This window comes from Loxodonta africana, chromosome 11 (genome assembly GCF_030014295.1).
Source record: "Loxodonta africana isolate mLoxAfr1 chromosome 11, mLoxAfr1.hap2, whole genome shotgun sequence".
Classification (NCBI taxonomy): Eukaryota; Metazoa; Chordata; class Mammalia; order Proboscidea; family Elephantidae; genus Loxodonta; species Loxodonta africana.
Genome location: NC_087352.1, coordinates 22,101,652 through 22,119,096, shown reverse-complemented (window position 1 = coordinate 22,119,096; position 17,445 = coordinate 22,101,652). Strand labels below are relative to the sequence as shown.

General features: G+C 37.9%; 1 protein-coding gene across 1 annotated transcript in view; it reads right to left on the bottom strand.

Annotated features, from left to right (window-relative positions):
• Positions 1-6,880: 6,880 nt before the first annotated feature.
• LOC100657900 (zinc finger protein 160-like) overlaps positions 6,881-17,445 on the bottom strand; it is a 28,042-nt gene continuing 17,477 nt past the window's right edge. Inside the window, exon 6 of the mRNA XM_064294212.1 lies at positions 6,881-12,749. Within this exon, the coding sequence (XP_064150282.1) occupies positions 10,981-12,749 (1,769 nt within the window). The 3' untranslated portion in view covers positions 6,881-10,980. The remainder of the gene's footprint in view (positions 12,750-17,445) is intronic.

The window sequence follows — 17,445 nt, the reverse complement described above, 5'->3', positions numbered from 1 at the left end:
CCTGTGTTAGGCAGATGACACAACTTTGCTTACTGAAAGTGAAGAGGACTTGAAGCACTTACTAATGAAGATCAAAGACCACAGCCTTCAGTGTGGATTACATCTCAACATAAAGGAAACAAAAATCCTCACAACTGTACCAATAAGCAACATAGTGGTAAAAGGAGAAGATACTGAAGTTGTAAAGGATTTCATTTTACTTGGATCCACAATCAATGACCACGGAAGCAGCAATCTGGTAATCAAATGACACATGCGTTGGGTAAATCTGTGAAAGTCTTCTTTAAAGTGTTAAACAGCAAAGATGTCACTTTGAGGACTAAGGTGCACCTGACCCAAGCTCTGGTGTTTTCAGTCACCTTATATACATACAAAAGCTGGACAATGAGTAAGAAAGACCAAAGAAAACTTGGCTTTGAGTTATGGTGTTGGTGAAGAATATTGAATATATCATGGACTGCCAGAAGAACAAAAAAGTCTTTCTTGGAAGAAATACAGCCAGAGTACTCCTTGGAAGCAAGGATCGTCTCACATACTTTGGACAGGTTATCAGGAGGGACCAGTCCCTGGAGAAGGACATCATGCTTGGTAAAGTAGAGGGTCAGTGAAAAAGAGGAAGACCCTCAAAAAGATGGATTGGCACAGTGGATGCAACAATTGGCTCAAGCATAACAATTGTGAGGATGATGCAGATCTGGGCAGTGTTTTGTTCTGTTGTATATAGGATCTCTATGAGTAGGAACCAACATGATAGCACTTAACAACAACATAGAGGACACCCGTCTCTGAGGCTGTAACTGTAGAAACAAATCTCAGCTGCTGATATAACTACCTGGACCACTCATGTAGAAGAGCATGGTGAGGCCCTCTTCTCTGAAGAGACTGACTGGCATCAAGCTGCTGGTTGATTCTGACTCCATTTCTGGTACAGAAGCTACCACTGCCTTCCAGAGCCAAGGTGGGGGTCTCCGTAAACACTTCCAAGTTTCTTATGAGTATCTATGAGGTGCAAATCTGTGTGTATTCAGGAAGGAGATGTGTTAATGAATGGAACCAATAAAAGAAGTACAATCCCAAATGTACAGATACGGCACCTGGAAAAGGGCCTTGTTTGCAATTACTGCTACCTAAAACCTCACTGCCACAGAGTTGATTCTGACTCATAAAGAAGTTTATTATTGTTGTAATTAGTATTATTTTACATTTCTTAATTTATAAACTTCCCAATATTATTGCTTGATGGATAACAAACAATCTGACTGGTAGACACACACACATTTATACTGTACAAATTAATGCATTTGTGTGTGCAGGCCACCACCTTCTTGAAAAGTGACTATTTCACAATTGTGTTTCAAATCATGTGGGTTATGAGTAAACAACTAAATACTATGCAAAAATATATATTTTTAAGATTATGGTAACATGCATATTTCTGATAAGATTTGGGGATTTTGTCTTCCTTATTCAGGCAAATCTTAGCATAGATACACTGGAGTCAGAACTCATGAGAACAAAGGGGCTGACTGTTGGGAAACATGCAATGATTAATGCAGAAATATTCAAAAACCAACTGGGAGTATTGACCAAAACCAAGCAAATTCCAAGATGGAGGAAAACCCAAAGGTGTAAAATGATACAAAGGTGCTCACCATGACAAGGATGAACAAGGCACTGGTCTCAGGGGAGGATATAGGGGAGACACATGTCCTATGAATGTGTGGAACCCACTGCTTGTGTCTGTGTACAATGAAAACCATAGAGCTACTGGCTGAGACCATAAGTCCCAAACACAGGACATCAGGGAATTATGACAATGCTGCATAAGAGTGAGTGTGTAGTTTTGTCAAGAAGTACAGAAGAACAGTAACGAAATCCTTTTTTCTTTGTGATGTTTTTGTTGTTTGATCTACCAGTCACATAGATAGGAACTAGGATATTTACCAGCATGTGCAGGATCCACCAGAGAATATTGTAGATGCCAATATACTTGGGAGCTTTTCCTTTAAGCTCTGCCCACCTGGAGTTCCTAGGGCTGGTGGTGATGGCCTAGAAGATACTCAAGAGGAAGGTGGTATAAATGTATGCTCCCCTGCCATTCTGTGAACAAAGAAAATCAATTTGCATCCAAAGTCATTGAAGAAATCATTCAATCCAAAAGCTGCTATTGTCTGGGGGATTCCTATAGAGAGAATGACCAAGGAGTTGGCCACAGTCAGGTGCCTGAGAATCAAGTCTGTGGACTTTATCCTGCACCCAGTGAAGTAGAGGAAGAGATAATGGTAGAGAATACAGAAATTGTAGTCTGTGATAAGATCATCCCTGGAGGACATTCTCTCAGTTTCTGGTGACTGATATTTGTCTTCAGAGTCAGACAGTCCTGCATGGGAAGATGAGACATGGGCCACATGTATCATGTCCACTGAAATTCACTGTGCTCCATCTACCATTAATTCCCACTTCGAAACATTGACTTAAAAGTTTTTCTTTCATTAAGAGGTTTCTAAGAGTTGGATGTACAACTTTTAAAGAGTACTTGTTATGTAGTAATTACTGCCATGAAGACTGTACATGTGGTAACTTTCTTGTTCTTCACAAATCTACGAGGCAGTCACTACTATAATGTTCATTATAAAGATAAGGAGAACTCAAACACAGAGGTTAAGTGATTTGTCTTAATTCACATGCTGATTAGGGGCAGAGTGGGTCTTGAACTTGTTTGAGATGGTTAGAAAAAACAGTTCACTTTTCCACCATAAACCAAAACCAAACCCATTGCTGTCAAGTTGATTCTGGCTCAGGGCCACCATACTATACTAAAAATCTAGTTACCTATGTTCTTCAAAAAATTCAGATCTATTTTTAGTTTTGTTTTTACAGCTTGTCATTTTATTTTGGATGAGTGGTAGTTTATTTCATAATATTGGTTGTACCAACTTTCCACTTATGTGCAAAGATCTATTCAACATGTCAATATCAATTATGAATACAGTTTCAGATACTTTAATAAATGTAGATACACTTACTGCAGATACTACAGGAACCTACTCCATGACCAATTTGGATTTAGTGAGTGCAAGAGTGGCTCGGTGTTAGGATAGCAACAGAAAGACTCAGTTGTTTTTACACCAGAAACAAAAATACAGTGGCATCTATTGGACAATCTTATGTTATGCCCAAATTATGGGTCATGAAACAATACTGAGTGATAAAATAGTGTAGAGCAAAAACTAAATTATTACTCATTTTAGATCATCTATGTATCTATTTATCAACACCTGAGTCAAGTAACACTATTAGCAATGAGACAAGATTGTGTAAAATATTTATAAGACACATATGTTAATTGGAATCTGTGAGGCATGAAATCTTGTGCATTTCATGCATTGAAATATTAGACTTTTTTGATTGATATTAGAATATATTTAAGCCACATAATAAATCACAAGACACATTTCATCCAGACAGCTGCTGTCTGAATCTCATAATTATAAAGTTACCTTTTCCTTAAATGCTGCTTCCATAGCTTCAAGAGGGAAAACCATTTCACCATAATCAACAGACCATGGATCTGCCTCCATTAATTGCATCATACCCTCAAAGTTAGAGAAAGCATTTTTATTCTAGCAATCGCCATTTGTATACATTGTTTCTTCACAGAATTAATTCTTATAGATTCACCCTGCTTTTATTTACAAATATGCAGATATTCTAGGCATAACTTTAGTGATCCTGGAAATTTTGTCTATGATTTCTGTAAGGTAGACTGAATAGCAGATTCATTTTAGAACTACATTCTTTAAGTACCTTAAAAATAATGTCTCATTATCACTTGGTTCAACACCAATAATCATTGCCATTGAGGATTATCTAAAATACATTAGGAGCAACCAGGGTCTCTTAATTAGCTCAGCTCATGCCTCAGGTGTTATCTCTCCTTCTTGTGTGTCTTTGGCACTGGACCAGCTGCAAACCAAGAAGAGTCCTTTTTTCTGATACGTTCTCTTACCTTGAGTCCTGATAAACCTCATTTCCTTATACACTTCCTCCCAGATGGAATTAGAAGATACTCAACCAACTCCTTCCTGGTGCCAAGATGGCGGGCTCAGTGTCATGGTCATGATGGTCAGTACATGAGTGGGAAGGAAAAAGCCAGACCCTGAGATGTGGGTTTGTAATTCCGTGATCTCATCTTCCCAAAGAAATGCAATTATCATTTCAGTTGTAGCAGAAGTGTGACAGCAGACTTGGGGGGGTTGGAATATTTCTGAAAAACTTTTGTTCTAGTTGCTAATTACCAAAAACAATTTCAAGTTTCTCATTAGCATCTCTGTGGAGACCATTGATATATTTGGGAGAGGCTGTTTATTTTCCAGGATCCCTGGAGGCAGACAGAAGTCATGTTACTCAGTTCAAGAGCACTGAATGGCTACCACAGTCCTACATACTTATTTTTTGTTGAATCAATAATGAACAGTGGTTCCTTTTGTAATTAAATAAATATAAAATTCAAATTAATCCTTTGATTTTTAGTTGGGACATGATTGAGAAAGGTCGTAACTTTGTTCATTGTAAATATACTTGTGGTGTAATATTGATACAAAATATTCATTGTCCAACATTTAACAGGAACTGTATGCTTCTTTATAACTTTCAGATATCCCTGTTAGATATGTGATCAAGGAATTATCACCAAAAGAGGACATTAGTGAAGGAGAATTATTCCAAATGGTGATGTCGGTAAGGCATGAAAGCATGGCATCAAAGTTTTTAACTTCAGAGAAGTATGAAAAAAATATGTAAGTTTGAGAGTCAAGGGGGGATATGATGAAAAAAATTAAAAAGCAGAGACCACAACCCATAACAAAAATCTCACTGGTAGAAAATAACAATCACATAGCATATTCTGGAGTAATCTCTCTCAAATCAGAGTGTTCCTGTGCAAAAAAATACATATCAATATTATAAACATGAAAAGCCATTTATAATGAATTTATTTAAGCTTAAAACTAACATAGAGTACAGAAGAGAGAAGCATATGAAATGTTTTGAAAATAGGATTGGATTATGGTTTTCATGAATTTTTTTCTCAGCCTCAAAATTATTACCTCTTAAATGCTGCTCTCTACTCTGAATCTTATCAGTTTGGAAAGTTCTTGTTTCTGAGTGGCAGACCACCTGGAAAATGGTGACTAAAGTATCATCCTCACATAATAGGAAGTCCAGAAGCAGTAAAGAAAAAAATGTGATAAGTATCCTGGGACTTCATTAAAGATAGACTCTTTTTCTCTGCCTACTCTATCTCCATTAGCACGTACCACTCGTTTCCACTGTGGCAAGATGACTGCTTTATATCAAAGAAGAATGATGAGGGCAAATCCTTTTTCCATACTAGGCTTTGTTTACATTACACAGAAGCAAAAAAACCCAAGGACTTCCATATATTATTGGCTAGTTCTATACAAAAGGCTACACTAAATTTAATGAAAGATGACAGGTGTGAAATTACATATAAACACCTCTAGAGCAGAGGAAGGTAAATGAAAGACATCCATAAAACACCATGGAGACTAAACTAAAATAATCCCCATACCATATTTACAGATTATACCAACAGACTTTTTTCTTTATCCTGAGTGTATAATAAACCACATATACCATGGCTGTCTCCTGGTGTTCAAAGTGAGAGACAAAAATTAGTAATAAAGCAATCCTCAGTATTTTCTAATGTACAGATATATTACTTTGCAGTTCTAGGTAACGGAATCTAAACAAATTAAAACAATTCTCCATGTCTTAATGTACTCAGATTCTATTAGAGGGAAAAAAAAAAGAAATCCATTTTGGGATTTTTTTCATTTAATGCCATTCCACCTTAAAGTGGCAGAGATATGCAAAGGGATTTTTGTTGTGCAAAAGTCTCCCATCATATCCAAATGTATTTTCATATTAGACTACAACTGTTAGTAAAGTTACTATCGTAACTCAATGACTTTCATTCCTGGGAACACTACATTAAACACCACCAGTGAAGCAATAAAGATATCAAAAGGGTTTCTCCAGGGGCTTGGAATATGTTCAGTTGAATGCATACTTAAAATTGTTAAAATGTTATTTTAGTTCCAAATAACTTGAAATAATTCTCTTGTTATAATTTTGAAATTTTTTTCCTTTTTATTCATTTCATTTTCCAAATGTAAAATATTTAAGTCTTAAAAATCAAAATTACATTAAAAACATACAGCTTTCAAATCTACCTTTTCTCCCTTTGTGTTTTCAAGAGGTAAACACTGGTTTTAGTTTCAGATTTATTCTGATTTATTACACCATATATGGAGTGCCTGAGTGGCACAATCAGTTATACACTAGACTACCAGCTGAAAGGTTGGCAGTTTGAACCCATCTAAAGATGCCTCAGAAGACAGGCCTGGTGATCTGCTTCCAAAAGGTCAGTCTTGAAAACCCGATGAAGCAGTTCTACTCTGCACACATGGGGTCACCATGAGTTGGAATCAACTTGATGGTAACTAAGAACAAGAATGCTTTATACAATATTCTCTACCTTACTTTTTCACATACAGTGGAGAGCAGTCCACATTAGAATGTAATTTCTTCATTCTTTTAACAGCTTCGTTGTACATAACCTTGTGTTAACCTTTTAAGGAAGGCACCTTGAATGATGGCAAGTACATGTAACTAGTTTTGTCGAATGGGGTATAAGAGAAAGTAATTTCTCACTTACAGGCCAAACCATTTGAAGCCAAAGTGTGACCTCCCACTTTTGAGATGAAGAAACTATTAAAATGTAAGCATGTGCAATCCTGACTTCACATACAAAAAAAAAAAAACCGTTGCCAATGATTCCAACCCACAGCACCTACAGGACAGGGTAGAACTGCCTCGTAGGGTTTCCAAGGAGTGGCTGGCTGATTCAAACTGCTGACCATTTAGTTAGCAGGGAGCTCTCAACCACTGTACCACCTGGGCTCCAACTTTACTGCATGGTCATTAAACATCCTGCAACGTCACGCAAGTCAGAGTAGGCCAACTGAGAGAAAACAGTTCACTTGTGTATAAAGTCTCTAGGATTGTTTTGTTTCCAGACCCCACAGTGCTTACTAGACATAGGTGGGAGGGAGGGGGAAAGGAAGACAGAATGCTTGAGAGACACTGTGCTTCTGTTAAAGGCAATGGAAAAACCTGGGATCAGGTAAGTGTGATGGTGGAACAACATGATGAACATACTTAATGTCACTGAAATGTACATGTGAAGATGGTGGAAATGGCAAATGTTTTGTAACCTGTATTTCTACGATAACAAGTAAATTCCAAATTTTTCTTCTAATAATTATGCTGACCAAAAACACCTTGAGATCCAGGGTACAATTTCCATTGCATTGATGAAAGCAAGAGATCATGATAATGACAATGGCAAGAATGGGAGGAACTGGACAGATAATATGAAGGTAAAATAAATGCATTTTGCTCCCCAAATCCCAGTATGAGATTTAATGGTCTCCTTTCTCCGCATTACATGTTGTAGTTTATTATAACTCCCCTGTTCTTTAACTACAGATTTAATGGGACTTTCTTCATATTTATAGAACACCTGCTTTGTACCTGTGCTTGCCCTATGTCACAAGACCCAAAACAAGCTCTTATTTGTGTATCCTCTATTTTTCACTGGAGTAACATGGGGAAGAAATGTAAATTAAACATATAAATTGGGTTTAAAACGTGTGAAAAAAAAGTAATGGTGAGGACAATTTTTTTTTTTCAGTTTACTAGTTAAAAGAATGATGTAAACATATTACCATACCTCAAACTGACATTTTTATAGCCTTTGAAAAACTGCCCTTCTAGTAAAATTAAATATTTCATCTGATAAACACTTCCACACATTCATTTTTGTGGAACTATTAAAGAATCCTAGGTAATTTATCTAAACATATTTGCCAAGCACTTGGAACAATCATATAGCGCAAAGATTGCTGTGGGGAGTAGGAAAGGCATGTTACTTGCATGAAGAAAAATTGTAATCTTTCTCCCGCAAGAAGTCATGAGCTTCAAGACCCCTAAATTCAGTGTTGTGTTTTAAGTCTGTCTCCATTTTTTGACTTTGGGCTACTGGCAGCTTTTAAACCTCATCTCTCTTTCCCTTCTGCCTACATCTATGCAATTTGATTTAAAAAAAAAAAAAAAGCCTCCCTTATCACTTGGTAGAAAGTTCAAACCATGCACAAGTGCCCTTCATAGCACCCCACTCCCTACCAACCATAAAACCTCAAGCCATTTTGGTACCTTCTTGGGAAGGCTGCCCTGCTCTCAGTGTGTAATAAACATTCTCATGTCCCTTTGGTGTGTGGCACTACCAATCTCAACATCCAAACCAAATTTTGGCTGTAGGTCTATTAATAGGTTGAAATTGTGTGACCCCAAAAAATGTGCTCAATTTTTAACTGACAGTACCCATGAACATGATCCACTTGGAAAGACGGTCACTGCAGATGTAATTAATATGGGGTTAAAAAAAATTTTTTTTTTAAATTAGGGTGGGCCCCAATCTTTCTTTGTGTGTCCTTAGAAGAGAGACAAGCAACGAGAGCACTACATGAAGATAGAGATTGGAATGATGCATCTAAAAACCAAGGAATGTCAAAGGTCAAAATCAGAAACTTAGGAGTCATTGAACAGACTCTCCTGCAGAGTCCTCCAGAAGGAACCAACCCAGACAACACACCACGACATTTACAGTTTCCACACTGAGAATAAATTCTGCTGAGTTTGTGGTATTTTGTTATGGCAGCTCGAGGAATCTAAGTTCATCCTGTTATTCCACATTGGCAACCAAGGGAATTTAACAAAAAAATGGTTGGGAAGGTATGTTTGTAAAAGTCTGTATTAAAAACAAAAAACAAAAAAAACTCTATCTTCTTAAGGGGAAACTGATGAACATGATCTTTTCATATTATTTCAGTGAGCACTCCAAGGAGACAAAATATTAATTTGTTATTCTAGGTATTTTCTTTTATTCCTAACAAGTTTCATATGCTTAATACATTTTTCACCTCATATAAATACAGGCCAATGCAAGCCATGGTTTTATTTAGGCACAATAAAGGGCATGTGGAAATATAATCATACAGTAAATATCCATGAATAGTGATGGAGGTTTTAGGAAGTCAGAGTAAGAAATTTTCCATTATGGAATTTGCATTATATCCACATAACTAACCAGAAGCAAAGTGCAGAGAGAATAACTCAAGTGTAAATTTTGGGTATATATTCTCAGAATTGTATGATTTTACCATGGAAATCATTGTTATATACGCCATTTCAACCTTGAGAGCCTAATGGTGCACCGTTAGTGTCTATTACGAAATAACCTACCGAAGTAAGATATGACTGTTGGTAAAAGGAACATAATCCATTCAGGGTAATAAAAAAATGATTAAATTTTATTAAACATGAAATCTATACATTCTGAATAAAACAGTACCAAAATGCAATGCCAGTGGTTAAACGTGAATCCTGCACATGCACAATTTTGGTTCTTTTGATTAAACTTTCCTCTCCGATAACTGTTCCCTCTTCAGTTTCCAAGAATAACATTTTTTCATTAATCTTTGCTATACAACAGCTATTGCAATTCAAGTGAATTCAAAATTCATTTCCCCTCCATTATTTGTACTGCATACAGAACATCCATCAATAGTTAGGGAGGTTTCAGGGAGTCAAGAGTAAGAAATTGCCCTGCTATGGAATTTTCATTATATCCACATAAATATCCAGAGGCAAAATGCAGAATGACTCAAGTGCAAACTCTGAAGATATATTCCCAGAATTGTGTATTGTATGAATTCATCATGGAAAATGTTATATATGTCACTTCAACATTGAAATGTTGTACATACGGTCACTGTAAGTCAGAACTGACTCGATGGTACCTAACAACATTTCTACCACATAAGCAGTTCTTAGTAACCTATCACTCTCCTCCCATCAAAATCTGTTTCTCAATGTCCTGGTCTGCTCTATTTGTCAGCTGGTAGAGCACTTCTTTCCTATAACTCACAGTAGCCCTCTAGAGGTGTTCTTGGACACATTAATCATGATGAGACAAATCACAGCTTTTCATCTATTCTCCACCCCATTCCACTCTCATACAAACTTCCACCATATTGTATTTTAAAATCCAGTATCCTTGTTCTTCCAGGGAATATAGACATGAGTGAATTTCATCTAATGAAGTAGCCCCTTTCATCTCATTGATCCCTTCCTGAAGAGCATCACGGGTGACGCATGAAGGGTCAGCAGTGACAGCATGATATCAACACATTTCAAACCTCAGGTTGAAAGTCATGAATAATGTAGTCTTTTCAGGAAATCACAAATAGAAATATTTTACAAATTGAAGATAACTGGACCTTTCCACCGTGTACTTCTTCCTTTGACACACATAATCTCATGAGTTTTAACAGATTTAGGAATTTAATTACAAAGTAGAATGTAACATCTGAGGTTGATTAATCTTTGAGAACTAGAAACTTAGTTCCCCCTAGTATGAATTCATTGTGAAAACTGGTTACATAATTTACCACATTCAGTTGTAAGGTTATTCTCCTTTATGAATTCATGGTGAACCCTGAGGTCAGACCACCGTTTAAAGGCCTTGGCACCTTCATAAATATTCTTAAAGCTTCTCTCTAGTATGAATTTTCTCATTACCCCTAAAGTATGAATAGTCAAGAAAAGCCTTACCACATTCACTATACTTTTAAAATTTATCTACAATATCAAATCTGTTGTTCCACATTGCCAGAACTTTGGATAAAAGCCAAGCCACACACGTTATTTTCATGTAGTTTCTCTCAAGGATATATGATCTGATACATTCACTGCATTAGTAAGGATTCTATCCACTATGAATTCTCTTATTCCACAGGTATTGATCTCTGGAAAAAAGCCCTGGGGCACACCTTACATGTGTGGTTTCTTTCCAAGGTGTATATTCTGATGCCTGGTGAGTTGTAAGCTCCGATTAAATGATTTGCCACAGGCATTACACTTGAAAGGTTTCTCTCCAGTATGAATTCTCTCATGAGACCAAAGCTGAGAGCCTGTAAAAAAAGTCTGCCCACACTCATTACACTTGTAAGGTTTTTCTCCAGTATGAATTCTCAGATGATTTGCAAGTTGTGATTTCTGAATAAAGCCCTTGCCACATACATTACATTTATATGGTTTCTCTCCTGTATGGATTCTCTGATGTGTATTGAGAGTTGAGCCAAGGTTAAAGGCTTTGCCACACTCATTACATTTGTAAGGTTTCTCTCCAGTATGAATTATCTCATGATACCAAAGTTGATAGTGTGTAAAAAACATCTGGCCACATTCATTACATTTGTATGGTTTCTCCCCAGTATGAATTCTCTGATGCTGCACAAGGCTGGAACTATGTATAAAATCCTTACCACATTCATTACATTTGTAAGGTTTCTCCCCAGTATGAACTCTCTGATGTCGCACAAGTTTTGATTTTTGGATAAAAGCCTTGCCACACACACTACATTTGTGTGGTTTCTCTCCAGTATGGACCCTCTGATGTCTAGTGAGGTGCTGGCCACAGGTAAAGGCTTTGCCACATTCATTACATCTGTAAGGTTTCTCTCCAGTATGAATTCTCTGATGTTTGACAAAGCTTGATCTATAAATAAATGCCTTACCACATTCATTACATTTGTAAGGTTTCTCTCCAGTATGAATTCTCTGATGAATCACAAGGTGTGAATTTTGATTAAAGACTTTACCACATACATGACATTTATATGGTTTCTCACCAGTGTGAATTCTCTGATGTGTAGTGAGGTTTGGGCCACGATTAAAGGCTTTGCCACATTCATTACATTTGTAAGGTTTCTCCCCGGTATGAAGTCTCTCATGATCCCAAAGTTGTGAACGTCTGATAAAAGCCTGGCCACACTCATTACATTTGAAAGGTTTCTCTCCAGTATGAATTCTCTGATGATCCACAAGGCTCGAATTATGTATAAAAGCCTTACCACATTCATTACATTTGTAAGGTTTCTCCGCAGTATGGGTTCTCAGATGAAATGCAATATTTGAATTTTGTGTAAAGACCTTGCCACATACATTACATTCATATGGTTTATCTCCAGTATGAATTCTCTGATGGTTAACAAGAGTTGACCTTTGGCTAAAAGCCTTCCCACACTCATTACAATTATAAGGTTTCTCTCTAATGTGTGTTTTCTGGTGTTGTGTAAGCAATGAAGGATGCATAAAAACTTCCCCATATTTATTACAAATGTTGGTTTTGACACTGGGAGAAATTGTTTGAAGTGGTGAGACTGAAGAACCATTACTGATAGACTGCTCATCTTGATTAGATTCATGCATTTTCTCTTCAGTTTGACAACTCTGTATTTCATCCAGATGTAACTGAAACCTTAATCCAATCGTATTTTCAAAACATTTCATATACTTGCTTCCCAAATCTGTTTTATCACATTGATCTTTTCTACAAGTGAAATTCTTGTTAAAGGTCCTAGTCACTCCTTTGTAATTTCTTTCAATATCTCCCCATTGACTCTCAAACTCATGCATATTTTCCCTGACCTTCCTGAAGTCAAAATCCTCAATGCCATTCACCATTGCTTCGAGTAATTCTCCTTTATTAACGTTCTCTTTTGCAGATAATGCCTTACTCACACACATAGGAGGAGCATCTAAAAGACATAAAGAAACACAGGTTTCTTATTAATGGCCACTGGAAAACAAATATTTTATATTGAAAGACACAGTGTTACACCAAAAGTAATATTTATACTGCAAAGAGTTATGAAACTTCTCAAGCATTGTTTTCAAATATTTAGGAATACAAAGGGAACAGAATCTTTCAATAAAGACAGAATGACTACATGAAATTATTTTCAGAAAGCCTAGGTTCAAACACCCTCTAATCAAACAATTCACAACACATAATGTTATGTTAGCACTGAAATAAGGGGGTATCTTTGGATCATCACCTCAAAGTATACACCAACTATCAGTAGCCATGCACCTTTCTCATGTTTGAAGAGAAACAAATATTGTACATATTTACTGTATAATTACTGTATAAAAACAAATGCTAAAGCACAACACTATATAATGAAATGGTAAATAATGCACAACAAACTTATCAAATGAATGAGATAAATGGCAATTCAGAGTTGTAAAATCAAAACAGCACTGAGAAAATCAGGAAAAATTATAATACCATTGTAAGAATAACAAAATATACTTCTGAATTGGTGTTATCCTTGTTAGCTGTACCCATTATAAAACTATTTCTACCCATGCAGTCAGCTTTTTGCAACATTAATCATTGGTGCATGGCAGTTATATTCCATAACAGATTACTGAAAAATCATCATCTGGAAATTAATGAATAAAACATTCCCTTAACTCTTGATAAATCCAGCTGGTACACAATAATTAACTACAATTATACAAAATCACAGTCTGTGGAGTTATGAGAAATTTTCCCTTAAGAACAAAAGAAAGAAATTCTGTTCAAGAAGAAGCACAGTATGAGCAATGGAAAATATGTCAAAACCCCCTCACTTTTCAAATACCACATTCACGTAAACACCTAATGCTATAAAGAGTAGGGACTGGCGCACAAAGAATTCAGTTTGGCCTTTTGTCTCTGATTCCTGAAAATAGCCTGAGTGATTAAGGTACATTTTATCTTTGTAAAACAGGCAGGCACATTTAAACATGTGTTAAGTGAACTGGGAGAGCCCAATGCATCACCTTGACAATAAGCCTCAGGAAGGGAGGAGGCAAAATGAGGCTTCCACTGCCCCAGGCCCTCTGAGGTAGGGTACGAGGTGGAAGTACATGTACAGTCCACCTAAATAGGCCTACCTGGCCAGGGAGGGCGGGCAGAAGATAGGCATCCCCTTTTTAAGTCCATCACCCACGGCACAGAGTACAGCGCAGGTGCAAGAGTTGTCACCGCCACCTGGACAGCTTTTCACCCAAGGAGGACTGCTTGTCTTGTGTGCTGTCTGTTTCTCGTTCTAACTGTAAAAGCTACATTCCATGTGTGCTAACATGTGTTCAGGTTCTGATCCAAAGGGAATGATATTTGGGGTAATCAAGTTTAGCAACTGGTGTCATTTTTTAATGGCCTCCTCGCTATCAGGTACAAGCTGAGAGAATTTGGCTTCTTGTCTCATGATCACAATTGATTTTGATGATTTTGTGTCTACAGTTACATAAAAAAAAACCCAGTGCCATCGCGTCGATTCCGACTTATAGTGACCCTACAGGACAGAGTAGAACTGCCCCATAGAGTTTCCAGTTACATAATAGCCAGTAAATAGAGCAACTCCCTGATTATGAAATGCCCTCTAATTACCTAGTTCTTTGTCCAGAAAATAAATGTAATACAGAATGTGTGCTTTGAAAGTTTATAATCTAAGGTCAAAGCTAACATTGATATGGATCAAATTGCAAAATAAAAACCCAAGATAAAAGCAGGCAAAGGTCACTGTCATAATAAATGTAACACAAGTTGATATACCTTATTTTAAGAAGGTGCCATTTGAGCCCTAATAAAACATGGATTTACTAAGCCAGCTAACAGCATTAACTTGTTTAAAAAATCTTTCAGGTAAATTATCACTACTTTATAACAGTAGGCTCACATAGGTTATCTATCTAACCCCACTTCATGCAGACTGCCAGTGAGAGAAGCAGGATTTGAACCATGGTCAGCAGGCTCAGACATGTTCTTAAGCACTAAGCGCCACTGTCCAACCAGGCAGTACAGATTATCACAGGTCACAGCAAATCCCAAGAAATTAGAAAGAAATACTTTAAGGGGAACACAGGGCCTGAGTTGTCTGATAGTGTTACTCAGTCATCCCCTCTGGATGACATGAGGCATCACTTCCTGAATGTGTTGATTTAGACAGTGACCACACTAGGATGCTGTTCTGAGCCAGATGTCCTGTGGAAGAATAGTCCTTATACGGTGTGTGCAGTGTGGCGTGGTTGAGAGGGTCCTATGGCAACTGGAGTGCTCAGGGGTTCAAAACTAATAAGCTGGACCCAAAAGACCTGAAAACAGAGACTCAAACAGATGCTTGTACACCGAAGTTCACTGTAGCACTATTCATAATAGCCATAAGATGGAAACAGCCTAAATGTCCATCAATGGATGAACGGTTAAACAAAATGTGGTAAACACATATGATGGACTATTACTCAGAAGGAGAAATGAAGTCTTGATACATGCTACAGTATGGCTGGAGCTTGAAGGCATACTGGGTGAAATAAATCAACCACAAAAGGACAAACACTGTATGTTTTCACTTACATAAAAAGATAAGAACAGGCAAATGATAAGGACCAAAGTTTCTTAGAGGTTACCAGGGGCAGGAGGGAAGGGGAAGAAGGGAGTTTTTGCTTATGGAGTACTGAGTTTCAGTTTATGATGATGGAAAAACTGCACTGATTAAAGATATGGTTGTACAACCAATTAAAGTAATTGCTATCAGTAAGTTGCATCTCAGTAAAAAGTTGAACTGGCAAAAGTTGTGTGATATATTTATTACAACAAAGAGTAGCTGCTAAGGCTGCTTATGTACAACCAAACACCTTATGAGATTTGGTTCCTTGGTTTGGAGGGTTAGGATCATGGTTTCATTGGACATCCCAGTTAGCTGGCCTAATAACGTTGTTTATTGCTTCTGTTCTACCTCCTAGTTCACTGCATAATGCCTGGGGTCTTAAGAGCTTGCAAGCAGCCATCTAAGGCACGACAACTGGTCTCAATTCACCTGGACCAAGAGAGGAAGAAGGAGAGTCAGGAACAGGAGGAGGATATGAAATGTGAGGCTAACTGCCTCCATAAACAACCACCTCTTTTGCAATGAGACCAGAACTGGATGGTCCCCAGCTACCATCACTGAATATCACAATAAAAGATTCCATAGAAGAATCCTGAACAAAAGGGAGAAAATGTAGAACAGAATTTCAAATTCTCACAGACTCTAGGCTTTCTGGAGCCATGGAGGGTGGATGAACTGAAACTACTGCCCTGAGATAATCTTTAAACCTTAAAGAAAAACATCCCCTGAAGTCATCTTAAAAACCAAACGACAGTTTAGCTTAACTAGTAAGGAAGGTCTGCCTTGAGCACTGTGCTCTTTAAAGATCTACTTACACGGGATCATACTGACAACAGCAACTCAAAAGATGAGACAAGAAACTGAGAGGGCTGTGAGTTCATGTTAATGCGGAAGGAACAACTCAGAAAAGGAGGGTGAGAATGGCTGCACAAGTCACAATTTAATTAACATCACTGAATTGTACATGTAGAAATTATTGAATTGGTGTTGTGCTGCTGTGTGTATTTTCAACGAAAACAAAAATAAAATACATTATACCCACTCCTCACTTATTGACATGGTTAGGTCCCAAAGACCAGGTTGTAACACGAAAATCAACATTATGTGAAAATGGAGAATTGTTTCGGTTTTCAGACCATTCGTTTGATTTTTTTATTTAGAAAACAACGATCATAGAAATAATAAGCTAAGATTTACTGATGTGCATATCACTGTCACAAGTTCAGTTAGAGATTATATCTGCGAAAAAGTAGGCTTGAAGGAGACAAAGTTGGATAAAGCCAGACTGTGTGACTGGAGGGCCCATGGCTTAACCACCTCACCTTCCTCCTGTGCTGGGTCAGACAACCCCTCACGGAGCTGCCTCCAGGACTCCAACTTCACCCCTGCAAGCCCTACGTTCATGATCCCCAGAGCCTGCTTTGTGCTCCAAGCCTGGCAAGTCACGGAAGCTCAGGGCTTCCAGCAAGGGTGCTGGGAACCTGGCCACATGCCCAGCCCCACCAAGGCAGAGGCTTCAGACCCATTTTGGCTCACTTTGAGATGTCATTAAACTCGTACATATTTCTTCCAAACACCCTCTCTGATGCCTCTTTCTTCCCTTCCCACCCCACAGCAATTTTAAGCTGCAGGGCCTCAGCCCACATACGAGCTGAGAACCCAGAACAGGCACCCGCTAGCTCAGTGCGGTCTGTGCATCTGCCTGGAGGCCGTGGCCATGGGGATGGCCGGCCCTGTGCGACAGCTGGACATGGCGTCCCTGTCAGCACGAAGGAGCAGAGGATGCAGAGCACTGCGGCCCAGCTTCCTGGAGGCCGGCCGGAGACCCTCCTTGAGGGAAGGGGTGCTCCGCAGTCATTGCCACCATGCCCACAGCCTCATTAATGCACAAGATAGATAGCAGTTTTTTACTACTGTCATAAATGTGAAATGTCAAATAATTAGATAGTCAATAAGTGAGGAGTAGGTGTATTTAAAAAGTTAATATGCTGGGAACCCAAAAACCCCAGTGCCATCG